At 39.8% G+C, this 17,402-nt stretch overlaps 1 protein-coding gene across 1 annotated transcript in view; it reads left to right on the top strand.

Annotated features, from left to right (window-relative positions):
- SLC26A3 (solute carrier family 26 member 3) overlaps positions 1-17,121 on the top strand; it is a 39,015-nt gene extending 21,894 nt beyond the window's left edge. The window contains exons 12-21 of the mRNA XM_008052507.2: positions 3,106-3,201; positions 4,755-4,861; positions 5,956-6,025; positions 6,116-6,208; positions 8,629-8,724; positions 9,159-9,392; positions 10,905-10,959; positions 14,684-14,826; positions 14,953-15,018; positions 16,731-17,121. Of these exons, the coding sequence (XP_008050698.1) occupies positions 3,106-3,201; positions 4,755-4,861; positions 5,956-6,025; positions 6,116-6,208; positions 8,629-8,724; positions 9,159-9,392; positions 10,905-10,959; positions 14,684-14,826; positions 14,953-15,018; positions 16,731-16,754 (984 nt within the window). The 3' untranslated portion in view covers positions 16,755-17,121. The remainder of the gene's footprint in view (positions 1-3,105; positions 3,202-4,754; positions 4,862-5,955; positions 6,026-6,115; positions 6,209-8,628; positions 8,725-9,158; positions 9,393-10,904; positions 10,960-14,683; positions 14,827-14,952; positions 15,019-16,730) is intronic.
- Positions 17,122-17,402: the final 281 nt, after the last annotated feature.

Below are 17,402 nucleotides of genomic sequence, written 5' to 3'. Positions count from 1 at the left end.
GTAACTCTCCTTTCTCTCTCTTTGGATAATATCACTCCCTTGGGCGATACACCAAGGCCCCTGGCTCTCAAGCTCTAAAAGCACAGACTAAACTAGGGGAAATAAGGTAATTACAAACTCTCCAGTACTCTTCTTAGCCAATGCTCTGTGAGCCAAAAATATGTCTTTTCCCCTGGTGGCGTGTTATGAATGTTAAGAATGCAGATGCCCACCCTGCCTTACCTCCTCCATGTTTGCATGTGCGTAGCCCCGAATAGAATTAATGATGAAACAGGAGGGTACCCTGGCACTGCAGCTTCAGCAGGGAGGGTCTGGAGTGAAGATTTTCTTAAAGGTTAAAGTCATTAAGCCCTCTATCTGATTCAGAGAATGGTGCTACCAGCCACACAGTCAGTTCTTAAGAACACACCCTCAGCTCCTAGGGCGTTGTTTGACTCCAAGGCCAGCACTGTCAGGATGAGAGTGAACAGCCAGACATGGACCTCTCAGCCCTACCCTCATGCTCCTCTGTCTGTAATTGTGAGAGTTTATTTTAATGATTTGTAAGTTACTGAAGCACCCAATTCAAAAAAAAAAAAAACAGCATCAGACCCTGGAAAGCATAGAATCTTTCCAGGTAAATACACTATTCATTATGGTTTTAATGTGATTTCAAGGTGATACTTGGAGCCCTGTTGACCTACGTCCAATCCTGCTCTGTTACTTATTTTCTATGTGCTTTTGGGCAAATCACTTAACTTCTCTGAGCCTGAAGTGTCCATTTATAAAACAGGGAAGGAAATGGTACTCATCACACACAGTAACTATTGTAATTAGATGAGATAATGCATGTGAAATACTCAATCCAGGCCCTGGCATATGATAAGTACTTGCTAAATGATAGTGATTATTGTTGATATTGCTGTTATTATCCTACAAACATCCTATTACACTTCTGACTACAGAAGGCATAGAGATAGGATACAACTCACCAGTGTCTATTGGTTGTTATCTAGGCCTTTTTTTCTTGTTGGTTGGTAGCCAGATTGTAATTGGGACCCAGGTTTCTGAACTCCCGGTGTGGTCATCCCAAAGAGCCTTCCTGGACAAATCTCTCTCTCAGCAATGCAGAGTACTGCTTGCCAAAAATATGTGTTCTCCATACACTAAACTAATGATTTCAAAATGGATGGCATGAAAGGAGTCAGGAAGACACCACTAAAGAAATGGAAGAATGTGTAACAAAAATAAACGCATACACACTCATCCCTACATAGAGAAGAATTTGGCCCTGTTGTGCTTTTCCCCAGGTGTAAACTTAGGCCCTACCTAGACCACATCAATTTGGAGACACAAAAGAAATAATTACCATTTAAAATCCTGTCTCTGGGCCGGGCTTGGTGGCTCAGCCTGTAATCCCGTGCTTTGGGAAGCCGAGGTGAGTGAATTGCCTGAGCCTGGGGGTTCGAGACCCGCCTGGGCAACTTGGCGAGACTTCATCTCTGCAATAAATAAATTTTTTTTAAAAATTAGCCAGGCGTGATAGCGCGCGCCTGTAGTTCTAGCTACTTGGAAGGCTGAGGTGGAAGGATCGCTGGAGCCCAGCAGGTCGAGGCTGTGATGGCCGGGAGCGGCTACTGCACTCCAGTCTGAGTGACAGAGTGAGACTCCCACTCAAAAAAAAAAAGAAAAAAGAATCCTGTCTCTGGGCACACTCAAGGACATTGTCCAAGATGTTAATCAAAGCCCCTTCTATAAAGGATAATCGGGTATGTTCTTTTTAGACCATTGTGTCAGGAATGTCAGTTTCACCCAAATAGCTACTTTGATTCTTTTTAGCATATGAGGTCAAAATAACCCATAATAAAAGCTAATAATAGATATTTATTGAGTGCTTACTGCCAGCAGAGTTTTAGGCATTTTATATGTATTTGATCTTTTATATCAAATGTAGCATAGATACCATGGTTTGGAAGTGATCAGTATACAAAAATCCAAAGAAAAAAGAGAACACACTGAGCTATTCAGCATTTTCCACCATAACGGTCACAATTCCCTCAAGACAAATGATCCCATATGACAGGTGAAGAATCAGAAGCCTGAAGTATGACTGGTGCAGAGTTGAGTAAACAACCCAGAATCCACCATGGTGAAGGTCAATATTAGGGATTCTTTTTGCTTGTTTGTTTGTTTTTGAGTCAGAGTCTATTGCCTAGACTAGAGTGCAGTGGCACAATCATGGCTCACCACAGCCTTGTCCTCCTGGGCTCAGGCAATCCTTCCACCTTAGCCTCCTGAGTAGCTGGGACTACAGACGCTTGCCACCATGCCTGGCTAAATTTTTTATTTTTTGTAGAGACAAGGTCTTGCTGTGTTGCTCAGGCTGGTCTCGAACTCCTGGGCTCAAGCAATCCTCCCACCTTGGCCTCCCAAAGAGTTGGGATTACAGGCTTGAGCCACCGTGCCCAGCCAACATCAGGGCTTCTTAAAAGGGATCATGTTCTGGATGGTTAGTACTGGCTTGGGAAATACTCATGCATTAGCTCATCCACTAATTAAGCTCCTCCCCATATGCATTTACCATAGTCAGTTCAGGGACAAGACAGATAAAGTTCATACTTTCTCAGAGAGTCTGTCTCAAGCCATCGTTAATCTTCCTGTGATCTTTAGCTTCCTCTTACAAAAGGCATAGACAATCATCATCAAAGGTTTGAATTCTCATTCTAGGACCTCAAGCTCCCTAAGCTATTTTTTTCAACTATAACAAGCAGACAACACATTAGACTGTCTCTGCATGGGAAGAATTTATTCCTGTGTCTGTCAAAGGTCTCAACATTTGCCTTTCTCTGTCTCAAAATGCAAGCTAAATCCCATCAGATCATCTATGGCATAATCACAGAAAGCAGTGTAGCCCTGTCACTGTGGTGGGGACAAAGTTATTCATGGGAACAGGTCAGAGTCCCAGTTCTGGTGTGTCTTGCATGGCATGGAACACCGGAAAAGGGTGTATCCTTTGATATACTTTGAGGCCCTTTAAAGCACTCGCTGATCTACAGCCTTCACCTTTGCTTCTACATGGTTTTTTTGACTAACTTAAAGTACATCTGGTGTTTATGTTTTTCACAGTCCGTCCTGGCAGCTTTAGCACTTGGAAACTTAAAGGGAATGCTGATGCAGTTTGCTGAAATAGGCAGATTGTGGCGAAAGGATAAATATGATTGTGTAAGTAGAGGCAATGGAATTTGAAAGCTAAATGTCAATGGCATTGTAATGCTGATATAAAATGCATATTTATACTGTAAACTAAGTGAAATTTTGTTTCTATATATCTGTTCAAAATAGTCTTTGTTTTATTTGCTATCTTTAAGTTGCATACTCTATTAATCATTCTCTGAGATTTTAAATTCAAAGGAGGGCTATTTACACGTAGGAAGTGCCCCATGAAACATGAGTGCAGAACTTCCTTAGACCTGTTCTAAAAATTCTTGCAGTCATTCTGAATGCCACAGAAAGTCTATGAATTTATGGTATGCATGACTTCTTTTCATCATTACATAATATGTTAGTTTCCAGAGAATGTCAGAATCTGACATTCTCTGGAAACTGGACATTCCTTTTGAAAATACCATCAGGGACTCCCAAAAAAATGTATGCACATTTTAAGAGATGTTATCTATATATTGCTTTTAGTTCACCATAATCAGAAGTGTCTGGATACTAATGGTAACCACTTTGAGCACCTCTTTTAATTACAGAAGTCAAGCGTGATTTGTGTTCATCTTTTGTTATCAGTTTATATTATTACAATTTTAATACAATTTTTTCCTTTCTTAAAATGTGTGTACTTTTTTTTTTTGGCACCTTCTATATTTCTTTTGGAAAGGTTCCCCCTTGCTCTCACATGCCTTGCTATGAGAAGCAGAGTCCAAATTTTATCAGGGTCAAAGTCTGTGGTGTAAAAATACCTGTTAACATATCCTAAAGTATTTAAAGAGCATAAGCTAGTAAACTACACTTGGTTTAACTTTGTTCTTGATAGATAATTGTGGACATTTTAACACTCTTTTGGCATGCTAAAATTAGCATAGTAGAGATAGTAGCCATTAATTAAATCAACAAAGTAAGAGATGAGCATAGGTGCTACCAATTTGTTGATTTTAATAGATAGCAGCTGGTTCTGGAGTTGTGACTGTGATAGACTCAAGCCTATTTCTTTAACTGGCTCAGAGCTAGGAATCTCTTTGGATCCTCTTATATTTGCTTGTGCTTCTGAGGCCCAGAACCTGAACCAGCAGAAATGACTTCTTGGGACAAGTGTCTTCTGTGCACTTTGTTCCCTGGCCCAAGATGACAACTTCCAACTGCCGCTTTTGACCCTAGTTCATGCTTTCTCATAGCTCTGGACCTAAGTCATTGTTGTTGTTGTTGTTTTTAACAGGGGTCTCACTCTGTTGCCCAGGTTAGAGTGCAGTGGCACAATCACAACTCATCACAGCCTCAACCTCCTGGGCTCAAGCAATCCTCTCACCTCAGCCTCCCAAGTACCTGGGACTACAGGCACACACCATGTCCAGTTACTTTTTAATTTTTTTTTTTAGACAAGGTGTCACTATGTTGCCCAGGCTGGTCTCAAACTCCTGGCTCAAGCAGTCCTCCCACCTGCCTTGGCCTCCCAAAGTGCTGGGATTACAGGTGTGAGTCACTGGGCCAGGCCCTAAGACTTTATGTTTTAATCAAATTAAATTGTAATGTCTGTATTGCTTTCTTTTTTGCAGTTAATTTGGATCATGACCTTCTTCTTTGCCATTGTCCTGGGACTCGGCTTAGGTCTGGCAGCTAGTGTGGCGTTTCAGCTGCTCACCATTGTGTTCAGGACCCAATTGTGAGTGCTCAATGTGCTCTGTGTCCTGGCAAGCCTTGACCCGCCCAAATCAGAAGAGAAAAAAATTGTCACTGGCTAAGAGAAAAGTGCTGTGGTTGATAGGCATGCGTATCTATCAGGATTAGTATACCCTTCCTCTGGTTGCTCCCCTCAAGGCCCAGTGTTAGAGCATCAGCCCAGGGAGGAGACCTGCTGCGGCGCTGCTCCTTGCTTGGAAGCTAGTTCAAATAAATCATATAAATCTTGAGTCTGTTTGCCTAGCCGTAAACTGAAAGTAACTGTATTCCAAGCAGGTTTAAAGTCTTGACCTTGGACTTGTTAAACATGGGAATGTGTTATGAAGATTATGAGATTCTTCACATCTGGGGGAGGGTTTCCTCTTCTTGGGCTGTTAAATTGTGCTGTCACCTTAAAAGCATGCAATTGGCTTTGAGAACGTCCCAAAGGCCCCTCGTGCCCTAAAATGCCACAAATGTCACTTGGAATTATTGACTCTTAAGAGTCAACCAGTCCAAGAATCTTTTTGATTTTCAAATCTCTGCCATATAATATCACCACCATGTGGCCACTCAGTTTATTGTGAGTGACATAGTGTGACAGAGAAATAAAGCTCCTTGGGAACTATAGAGTTCTAGAACATAAGTAGTTGTCATAGTTAAAGTTAATCCCTGACTGATGGAAAACATTGATATTGAAATGTGAATGCACTCTTTTATTCATTTCTATTTTTATTCGGTTTTTTGCTGGGGAACCCTCAAGCAGAGAGACAGAGAATAGTCACAGGAAACTCATTTTACTTCTTGTCCTCATCTGCCTTACCTCACCAAATAACTGAGATTCACAATCAAATTAGCTGAGGCGGAAGAGCTTTGTAAACTGTAATGTGGCAGATGGGAGACATTGTTTTAGGAGCTGTGAGAGACACAAAAGAAGAAAAACAAGGTGTTTGCCTTCCAGTTCTCTGATGGCATGATAATTCCCCAACCTCTTTTGAAAACAGACCCTGCTTTGGTATGCAAAAAAAGTATATATCTATATATGATAGCCTAACAAACATGCATGAATGATTTGCTTGATGTTTTTTTTTCCTACAGTCCCAAATGCAGTACACTGGCCAATGTTGGAAGAAGCAACATCTATAAAAATAAAAAAGATTATTTTGATGTAAGTGAGATTTTTTTTTTTTTTTACTTACTAATTGATATTAGTATGAACTGAATGGTCACCATCTAGTATGACTTCCCTGTCTTACAGATGTATGAACCGGAAGGAGTGAAAATTTTCAGATGTCCATCTCCTATCTACTTTGCAAACATTCGTTTCTTTAAGCAGAAACTTATCGATGCTGTAAGGTTTGGGGTTATTGAGCTTTTTTGTTGTCGTAATTTTAGTAAGTATCTGGGCATGAAATGTTTGTTCAAGAAGATCATTATTGAGGCTGGGTTGTGTGAGTGTTTTTGAGTCCCATGTCTCAGAAGAAGTGAGGCTACTTGAGGGAGTCCTTTAATATGTTGGGAAATAAGCCTTTTCAGGCAAGATCCAATATAGAGTCCTTTTATCAAAATCTACTGTTGAGTAAAAAAATTTGCCACAAGATTTTGAGCTGCTGGTTTTTAGTAAATGTTATCCCACAGATTTTCTTTGGGCATCAACTTCAGAAACAACAGGGGAACATTTGCTATTTTACTGCATCCTTGAAAAGATTCAGGACAGCAGTTGTAAATGAATATTTAACACTAAATAACAAACTGGAGAGATACTGACAAGGAAGCATTCTGCAAGGTTAAGAGACAAAAGCTTGCCAGGTGCAGTGGCTCATGCCTGTTATCCCAGCACTTTGGGAAGTTGAGGCAAGAGGATTGCTTGAGGCCAGGAATTGAGACCAGCCTGGACAACATAATGAAACCCTGTCTCAGCAAAAAATAAAACAAAATAACCGGGCATAGTGGTGTGCACCTGTAGTCCCAGATACTTAGGAAGCAGAAGTGAAAGACTTGCTTGAGTTCAAGGCTTCAGAGGGGCTCCAGAAAGCTATGATTGTGCCACTGCACTTCAGACTAGGTGACAGAATGAGACCCTGTCTCTAAAAAAAAGAAAAGAAAAGAAAAAGAAACAAACAAAATTTGAGTACTCACTCTCAAAACATGCCTTTTGGTCTACTCCATACCTTGCCTAGAGCTTCTGCCTTAAGCACTACCTGTTCTTATTACTTTGGTATGCATCAGATATTTTTCTATCCAACTATTTTTAAAAATGGGATAATATTGTATGTATTGCTTTTTATACTGTTTTTTTTCACTTAATCTAGTATCTTTCCATCTAACTACATGTTTTGCCAAGGATTTTTTAGCTACGTAATTTGGTCTTCCAATTCTTATTACTCTTGAGCTAAATATTACAGCAGTAAGAATTCACTTGTAGCCGGGCTCGTTGGCTCAGCCTGTAATCCTGCGCCTTTGGAAGGCTGAGGTGAGTGGATTGCCTGAGCCCGCAGGTTCGAGACCCGCCTGGGCAGCGAGACCTCATCTCTACAATAAATCAAAAAATCAGCCGGGCGTGGTAGCGCATGCCTGTAATTCCGGCTACTCGGAAGGCTGAGGCGGAAGGATCGCCGGAACCCAGCAGGTCAAGGCTGCGATGGCCGGGAGTGGCCACTGCACTCCAGTCTGGGCGACGGAGTGAGACTCCAACTCAAAAAAAAAAGAATTCACTTGTGTTGGCCAGGAATGGTGGCTCATTATTTGTAATCCCAGCACTTTGGGAGGTCAAGGCCATAGGATTACTTGAGCCCAGAAGTTGAGACCAGCCTTGGCAACATAGCAAACCTCATCTCTGCAAAAAAAAAAAAAAATTAGGTAGGTGTGGTGGTGCACACCTGTAGTCCCAGCTACTTGGGAGACTGAGGTGGAAGGATCGTTCTGAGCCCAGGATGTAGAGGCTGTGGTTGAGCTGCAATTGTGCCACCACACTCCAGCAAGGGAGACAGAGTGAGACTCCAACTCACACACACACACAAAAATTCATTTGGGGGAAATTACGTGATTTAAGTATTACAAAATCACATAAATTCTAATAAAATAAAAATTACAGCCAGGCGCAGTGGCTCATGCCTGTAATCCCAGCACTTTGGGAGACCAAGGGGGGAAGATAGCTTGAGGCCAGGAGTTTAAGACCAATCTGGGCAACCTGGTGAGCCTTGGCTCTACAAAAAATTATCTGGGTATGGTGGCCGTGCCTGTAGTATTCAGCTACTTGGGCGATTGAAGTGGGAGGATCTCCTGAGCCCAGGAGTTCAATACCAGTCTGGGCTCTACAGATATTATCTGGGTGTGGTGGCCCATGCCTGTCGTACCCAGCTACTTGGGGGGTGGAGGCAGGAGGATCTCCCAAGCCCTGGAGTTCAAGGCTGCAGTGAGCTATGATCACACCACTGCACTCCAGCCTGAGTAAGAAAGAGAGACCTTGTCTCACAAACAACAACAACAACAACAACAAATCATTCAAATAGGCTTTGTAACTATTCATGAATAATTTATGGTAAATCTTTAGCTGTACAGAAATTTTTGAATGTTGATGAAGGCATATAGACTGAGCAGATCATGGGTGTGATAAAATGTTACTGGTGTTTAAACCATTTTTAAATTTTACCACAAATATCTCTATTATCTGTCCCTATACTTCAGCGCATTCCAGTTAAAGTTATTTGAATTATGCTATTTAAATAGCAGGATGTTCAGTACTCTTGTAACACATGATGGGTTTCTCAGGTTGGCTTTAGTCCGCTTCGAATTCTACGCAAGCGCAACAAAGCTTTGAGGAAAATACGAAAAATGCAGAAGAAAGGCCTGCTACAAGTGACACTGGTAAGTTTCTTGACCACATGTCTGTGTATGATAGCTAAAAACTTAGTAAAGTATAATTCAAGGTATTAGTTCCGTTCTTTTAAATGAAATGTCAGGCCAGGCACAGTGGCTTATGCCTGCAATCCTGGCTACTCGAGGCTGAGGTGGGAGATCTCTCAAACCTAGGAGGTGGAGGCTACATGATCACACTCTAGCTTGGGGGACCCAATGAACCCCGGAATAAAAAAAAATGCCAAATAACAAAGTATTTCATGTGTCAATTAATGTCATATTTTTATATGGGGGTCTAAATTTGTATTCTCCTGGGAGAAGTATCTACAATCCCATTGTTTGACCCAACGATGAATCTGTGCTTCAGAAACTCACTGGTTATCCTTGACATAAACAGCATTTTTACTGGTCAGAGTGATCATGTTTGCTATCCTCTCCTGCAGAAAGGATATATAAGTACTGTTGATGGCATAAAAGATTCTGACGAAGAGCTGGACAACAAAGAGATAGAGGAACTGGATAAGCCAATCAATACCACAGACTTGCCCTTTGAGATCGACTGGAATGCTGATCTTCCTTTCAACACTGAGGTTCCCAAAATCAGCCTTCACAGCCTCATTCTCGATTTTTCAGCAGTGTCCTTTCTTGACGTTTCTTCAATGAGAGGTCTCAAAACGGTAATTTCTTTTCTCTTAATGGAAACATTCAATCAGTGACTTAGGGTCAATAGCCGTATTTGTGAAATGATGCTTTTTAGATAGTACACCGTTAGTAGTAAGTTATAATCTTAGAATATTCTATGGAGGGGGAAGTGGTGTTCAGTAGACTCTATTCAAGTACATTTCCCATAAGGCTGCATATTATTTTGAAGGTAACCTACAATTTTAATGTATGCTGAACATGCTGGTAGAAATTTACACTCACACTCCTATCAAATTTCAATTCTGCAGTGCTTTCAAATCCTTGTGGGCACTGTATCTAAATCTTCCTGAAATCAGAAAAGATCTGGAAAGGTCCTGGGAGAAAATGGAAGAGTAGATCCTTTATAAGCTGATGAAATTTCACTTGGCTATTTAAAAATATCAGATATATGCAAGAATGTCACACGTGATTTTAAAAACAGGACTAAAATCATCAGATTGCAATTTGTTTTCTTTTAATAGTTCTATTAGCATTTCTAAAATAAAATCGTTTCTAACAGAAATGCAGAAACATATGTAAAGAAATATATATATAATTTCTTAAATATATATATCTGTCTTTTTCTTGGGTTTTCACAAAAGTATGCCTACATAAGAGCTGACCTAAGATAAGAGGATTAAGTATGGGTGAGCTGGATACAAACTCAGAAAATGGGATCAATTTCATTTCCTTCACACTTATCTTTTAAAAAATGTTTAACATTATAAATCTCTAAAGTCTGTTTGCTTTTCTTTTCTTTCTTGATGCTTTATTTATTTTAGCTTAGGAGAAAACACACACACACACACACACACACACACACAAGATTTATTTTTTTGATCCTAGCAGTAGAGGCACACAGAACAGGGGCTCTGACTTGGGTTTCTTCAAAGCCCCAATTCTTAGTTCAGTGCCCAGCAGAGTTTCTGAAAGCGTTTGTGGATGATGGCAATGATATTAATGTTCATCTAACCTGATCAACAGCATAAGCTACTTTTTAAGAAATCTTATATAATCTTAATCATATCACTCCAGCTATTTGTTCTTAACCTAGAGATCAGTAAAATGGATAAGGATTCATTGGTGCTAGATATGTTCAGTCACTGTAGACAGGAATAATTAAAAACTTATAAACCATAGGCTTTTTTTCTTTAAATCTTATATAGCTAGAAAGCTCTGGTTGAGATCATCATAGATGGTACTATTTTAACATTAAATCAGAATTATTCTTATGGATTTGAGGCAGAACATTTCCCCATAATATTTCCCTCAAAAATGATAATTTTCAACTTCTTGCCGAGGAAGAAGGATCTTTTATTTGGGTCGATTTCTTTCTGTCATGAAGCCTTGTTTTTAACTTTTTTATCTCTTTATACTATTATCTCTTAAAAATGTTAAGGGATCTAAAAGCAATGCATCACCTGTAAGGTATAATTCTGAAAATTTTCTTTATGTGTTTTTGACAAGTGAACCTGTTCCCTAAGAAAAATGTACTTTCTTTTTAACAGATTTTACAAGAATTTATCAGGATCAATGTAGATGTGTATATTGTTGGATCTGATGGTAAGTTGTTTTATTTTTGTTTTGTGTTCTGACAAGGACTTCAGGCTCACTGTCAGCTCTCAATCTAGACAGCCTCTCCAAAGAATAGGTGTTTTATGTGATCATCAAGAAAGAAATCTAAGTTGCAGCCAAGCGAATATAAATCGCTATGGAAACAGCATCTTTGTATTTTAGTTGTGTTGATATGTAAATTTTACAATTTAAATCCTAATTTAGTAGTGCAGCAAAGGAGTGAATATGTTAACCATTTTTTATTCCAAACTTCCCCCCAAAATTAACCTGTTTTCTGACTCTCTCCCTCCCCTCCTTCGCATTCCTCAGCCCATAACAACTTGGTTTCCCTTCACTTTGCTGAGACCCTGGCCAAGGTTATCTGTGATGTCTAGATTGTCAAGATTAACTGCCTCCGCCTCAGCCTCCTTCTGCTGGAATTTACTTTAGCATCAGCCCTTAAGCATTTGTCTTTGAAACTCTCTCCCTTCCTAGACTTCTGTAGGACCATTTCTCCGATTCACCTCCTAGGTCTCTAAGAGCACCTCAGTTTCTGGCATCAGATCTTCTCCTACCCTTTAACAATTGGTCTCCCCCCCACTTCAAACTTGAACTCTATACAGTAGTTCGTTCTAATTCCATGACCTCTTTCTAGTCAATATCTTACATGCTTATGACTTCAAATATATCTACATGTTCATGAATCCCCAAACTATACCTCCAGCCCAAGCTCTTCTGAGCTGCAGACCCATGGACTCAACTGCCTGGAAGTCCCACAGGCACCTCAGATGCACTTATTTAAAACTAAATCCCCTCCCACCTGAACACTCCACCCCTCCCCCTCCTTTGCAAAACCCCCCTCCTTGTTTTTTCAGCCCTCTCTCCTCATCTCCCATGGAGCCCAATCCTGGCCAACTCCAATGTATGTACACAGCACCCAATAGGTCCCCGGGGGGGTGGGAGCGGCCCCCCCAACCCGCTACAAACTAAGCACATGACATGCCCCCCCATCTCCCCATGCTGACTCCCCCTAAAAAAAATTTGAAACAAACCAAAACTAAATATTTAGCCCTACATCCCCAAACGACTCCTCCTCCTTTCCTGTCTCAATCATTGCATCACTATTCACCCAGTTGCCCAAAGTAGAAACCCCAAAACCATCTTTAAAACCATCTTTAATTTCTCCTTCTGAAAGAAATAAAGAAAACAAAAACAACAAACAAAAATTTCTCTTTCTGTCCTTCCCTTAAATCGGTTTCTTCCTCTTCATTTCCAGAGCCTTAATCTAGACCCTTATTATTTCTCACCTAAACCCTCTGGAAAGACTAACCAGTGTCCTTATCTATTCCTATACAGTAAGTCACCTACATACGAACCTTCAAGTTACAAAGTTTAATTATGCATATGTGCATTTCTTAATGTATTACCTTCACCAAGTGTCAGTATAGCCTGTTAAATACATACAGTACTATATTGCCGATTGTGTTCGTTGGGTACCTAGACTAACTTGTACTTAAAACAAATTGGACTTACAGATGCACTCTCAGAATGGAACTTGTTCATGTGTTGGGGACTTCCTGTAATGCTTTCCCATCCCACTTTCAGACTAGAAAGTTTTCTCAAGAACTTCTCCTACATAACTGAAAGCATCCTTGCTTCCCTAGGCAGAGCCTTGTGTCCTCAGACTATTTGCATCTGCAGAATACACACATACCACATTATTCTGCAGTTCTGTGTTTGTGTCCCCACAAGACTATAATCTCTTCCAGGGCAGGTGTTGGTCTTGGTTTATCTTCTTATTCCCTGTCTCTTGCCTAGTTCCTAGGACATGACAGACATTCAGTGAAGACTTACTAAGCACCTACTCTTTATCAAGCACTGTTCTGAGCGCTGGGGAAACAGCAGTGAATCTGAAAGCCCTTGCCATCATGAAATTTAAAGTCTCATGGGAAAACCACATCATGAACAAATAAAACCATATTTTAGGTAGTGAGAGGTGTTGTGAAGGGGAAAAAGCAGGGTTAAGAAACACAGAGCAATGGGGATAGTGCTATTGTAGACTGGTGATCAGGGATGTACAATAGTGTAACATTTGAGCAAAGACTGGAACAGAGTGAGGGCATCAACCCGACAGTATCTTTGGTGAGAGCATTTTAGGGAAGGGACGACCAGTACGCGGGTCCTCAGAAAGGCATGCAATTCGCATCTCTAGTCTCTCCCTTTCTACTGGCTCCTAGCCCTAAAATCTACAGTCATATGTCAGTTTCAAGACTTCCTTATAATTAAAAATATTCCCTTGATCTGTCTTAATTTACTCAACAATTTTACTCCTTCCCCACCGACACAGATCATTTTGAAAGTGCCCATTCCCGCTATCTCTGCTGCCTGGCATCCTTCTCAGTCTTTAAGGAGGATCGTCAGCTCTCTTCCTATTGCATGCCTTCCACCTTCAACTCAGGTTCTGGTGACCACAATGCTCTCCCCTCTCCTTCTGCCTAGATTACTGGTAGGTCCTGTCTTTGAAAAACTTGCCTGTGTTTTACCTTCTCTTTCTCCACCTTTCTCAGAATTCTAGGTACTTTCATGTGGTATCTGCTCAATCAGATTTTTCCAGATACCCACTAATAATAAGCAGTTACCTATTTTCTCATAATTTCTATAGTACATTATCTACATCTCTCTATTCCATTCAACAACAACAAAATGTGAAGACCTATATGTGCTGGGAATTCTTCTCCTCCTCTTCCTCCTCCTCCTCCTTTATCTTCTTCTTTCTGAGAGGATTTAACTTTATCACCCAGGCTGGAGTGCAGTGGTGAAATATTGGCTGACTGCAGCCTCGACTTCCTGGGCTCAGGCGATCCTTCTGCCTCAGCCTCCAGAGTTGCTTAGACTACAGGCACATGCCACCACACCTGGTGGATTTTTAAATTTTTGGTAGAGATGGGTCCTTGCTATGTTGCCCACACTTGGGAATTATTTTAAAACTAAGAAAACAATAAAGGAAAAACCTTCTTGCCCTCATTATTATATAACACTTTCCTTTCAGTACTATAGTAATATATACATGTTCTATCTTCCTTGAGAGCAATATTCAGGTCTAATTTACCTTTGGTCCTTCTTACTACCCAGTCAGAGCTTTGCACATTGTAGATATGAGGTAATATTTGGTTAAGTGATCTCTGCAAACAAATGGTGGTTAGTGGCTACAAAAATGAGATCATCAGAGACGACTGGGGAAATAGTATAGGTACTAAGGAGGATGTTTTCTGATAAAACCCAGCAACTTTGGGAAAATGGGCTATAGTTAAGTAAATGGTGAATAGTAGGTCTGGCGATCAAGAATCATAGCATATGACTGGTTCATAAATGTAAGCCACATATGATACGCCAATCAAACAGGAGGATTAACTCACTAGGCTCCTGGCTAAGTGAAAGTAAATTAATTTTCTTCTAGGAAATACTTAAGTTGTTTTCATTTGAACTTTCTCCTTCTTCTTTTTTTACCTTAGGGCATCAAATATGTATTTTTATTAGAAAGGTACCCATTAGTTCCAGAAAACAATGTATTAATGATACTCCAGTGTCCTACCTTCACAACCCACAAACACTTAACCAAATGTCAGTGAAATGCACATTTGCAAATGGAAGCTCAAATTACCAGCGTCAAGGGGAAACCTGTGGCCAAACATTTACTCCTTCCTAAGAGTTGCTGTTTCTTTTCTCTCTTCAGATGACTTCATTGAGAAGCTTACTAGGTGTGAATTTTTTGATGATGAAGTCAATGACTCAATATTTTTCTTAACAATTCATGATGCTATTTTGCATATTTTGATGAAGAAAGATAGCAGTACTTCAAAGTTTAACTTCAGTCAGGTACCAGCTCTTTGATGACTTTCACATTTGTATAACCAACCATCTGAACTTCTTGAATTTCCCCTTATTTTTGAATATTTAAAAAAATTGGTCCCTAATAGGCATTTCCATTCTCTTTTTTCTCAGGAAAAAGAAAGCAAATTTGATTTTACCATAAATACAAATGGAAGATTACGTAATCGGGAATGTCGGGTAAGATTCTTCAACAGGTTTACCTTCATTTAGACATCACAGCAAAAGGAAAAAAAATAGTAGCGAGGCCTCTTTCAGTACGCTACAGAAAGTCAGGACTTGTTTGAGCCTCTGTGTCACATCCCTAAAAAAATTAAAGCAATTCCAACAAATCTCACAGGAAATTTTTGGGGAAAAGAAACTCAGACCCGTATAGAAAAGGATGAAGAATAGTGATAGTAGAACTCTATCAGTGCAATATTGAGCATATCATTTTATTTTTCAAAGTACTTACAGCAATGATCTTATTATGGCCTTGTAATAATCCATGAGGCAGGAAAAGAATTGCTATTTTCTCTTACAGATGAATTAGTGGGGAGCTGAGACGCTAATACACACTCCTGGTAGGCACATGGGAAGTCTCTAGCACAGTGCCTACCCCAGCAAAGTCGCTTTCCTTCCTTACTGGAATGAGCTGCCAATTCATTATACAACTGGATAGTTCCATTTCCTTCTAGGTGTTCATTTCTAGAACATTCAATCCTTTAAGACAATGTCTCTAGCTCAGGAAAAGCAGAATCACAACTTCAAATGAGTTTCTGCGGTAGGCCAGGTACATGGCAGGCGCATTACATTCATTATCTCAGTTCTATACAATATACAAAGAAGAGTTCTTCATTTCACAAATGAGGAAATTAGGGTACAGGCTCAGAGAGCTTAACCAATCTACTTGAAGTCACACACCAAGTAAGTGATCCCAATAGGAGTTGAACTATGATCTGTCTGATGACAAAAACCTGTCTTCTGTTCGCTTCAGTACAACCTCTCTATCCTTTGGTCAAAGATTCACAGATTGAGGGGAAGAATCTAATGATTGTCTTCAAGTATGGGAGATGGCTGGTTGCATTTCTCAGTTGAAGAAAGGGCTAAGAACAGCAGAAAAGAAATTGAGGTTCGAAATAAAAAAGGAATCTATAGCATAACACAAACCTGGAACATTATCAAGAGTGGTATCAAGTAGCACAGGACAGATGAAAAAGTCATTCCAGAAGGGTGGATAGACCTGAGGTGAGAGGAGGGCCTAGATGAGTGCCATGATTCTCTCAGGACAAGAGTCTAGAGAAATCCAAATCTGTCACCTTGCCTGAGTATCTTACAAGGAAAGCCTCACACCAGGAACCTTCTCCCCAGTCGTTGGATTCAGAAGCATCACCAAGTATTAGAGGATAAAGCAACGAACAGCATTCAAATCTCATGTCAGATCCAAGTGTTAGAACCCACTGCCTAATAGAATGTAGGCAGCATGATGCTGTACCTTGGGTTCCCCATATTAAAACAAACAAACAAAAAAAACATTTAACACCAGCTCCTTGACCGGTTTAGAGGAAGGTAACTCAATAGATGTGGACAGGCCACCAGTGGTGATTGGGGTAATAGCTTAAATATGCCAGGTTGGCACAAGTAACCCTGTGGAACAAACAGCTATATGTGTTCCAAATAGATATATTGCTACAACATCTTGTACTATTATTTTGATGAAGTTAAATTAGGCCTTTGAATTACAACGTGGTATCACATGGATTTTTGTTAACCAAGTTGCAGTGTTGTTCACTAAAATTCAAGACAAAAAATTGGTTGACGACTATGGCAAATTCTAGCTCCTAAGATATGATTATTGAAAGCAACAGAACTTAACAAATCTTTTGAAACAAGATCTTTCTCTCTTCTTCCAGGTACCAGTTGAAACAAAATTCTAATCAAAATATAATTCAAAGGAATCCTTATCTGACTATGACATAAAGAACTTTATGCCTAGAAAGTTATTGATAAGTTCATACATTGTATGAAGAATATTTTTACTTTAGAATTATGTTTCAAACTTTGGAACGAGATTGTTCTAGCGTGGTATATTTTTCACATATCTACTATGAAATTATGTAAATATTCTTAATTTTATATCTTATGGATTTATCAAAGGAAGAAAATTATTTTGTTTGTATGTATTTTTGTAGCATTAACAGATTTCATCCAAGTCACTACTTTCATGTGTATGTTTTGCAATGCATTGCCTCTACCGTGTTGAATCTCATGATTTATACAGGTCACACTAATTTATCTCCACTTTCGTTGTGAGGTGGATGTGTTTTGTTAAATTTGCTGTGGGTGCCCTTTTAGTGATCTGACTGGAAACCTGCTACATGAGACTTTTCTAACAAAACTCTTGTAGTGAGGCTTCTTTGCTCAGATTATAATGAGCGCTCCAGCTTTTTAAAGCTTTTTATCCAGATTTAAACATAGTCCTTCTAATGTGATATCTGTAACTTAACAGATTTAGTATGGAAACTATATAAGATAATGGTAACTATAAAATGGCAAAGCAAGAAAGGTGAAAAGGAAAAAATAAT

Source organism: Carlito syrichta, unplaced genomic scaffold (assembly GCF_000164805.1).
Source record: "Carlito syrichta isolate Samal-C Ts95f unplaced genomic scaffold, Tarsius_syrichta-2.0.1 Scaffold279535, whole genome shotgun sequence".
Lineage (NCBI taxonomy): Eukaryota > Metazoa > Chordata > Mammalia > Primates > Tarsiidae > Carlito > Carlito syrichta.
This window is presented reverse-complemented; position numbering and strand designations above follow the sequence as displayed.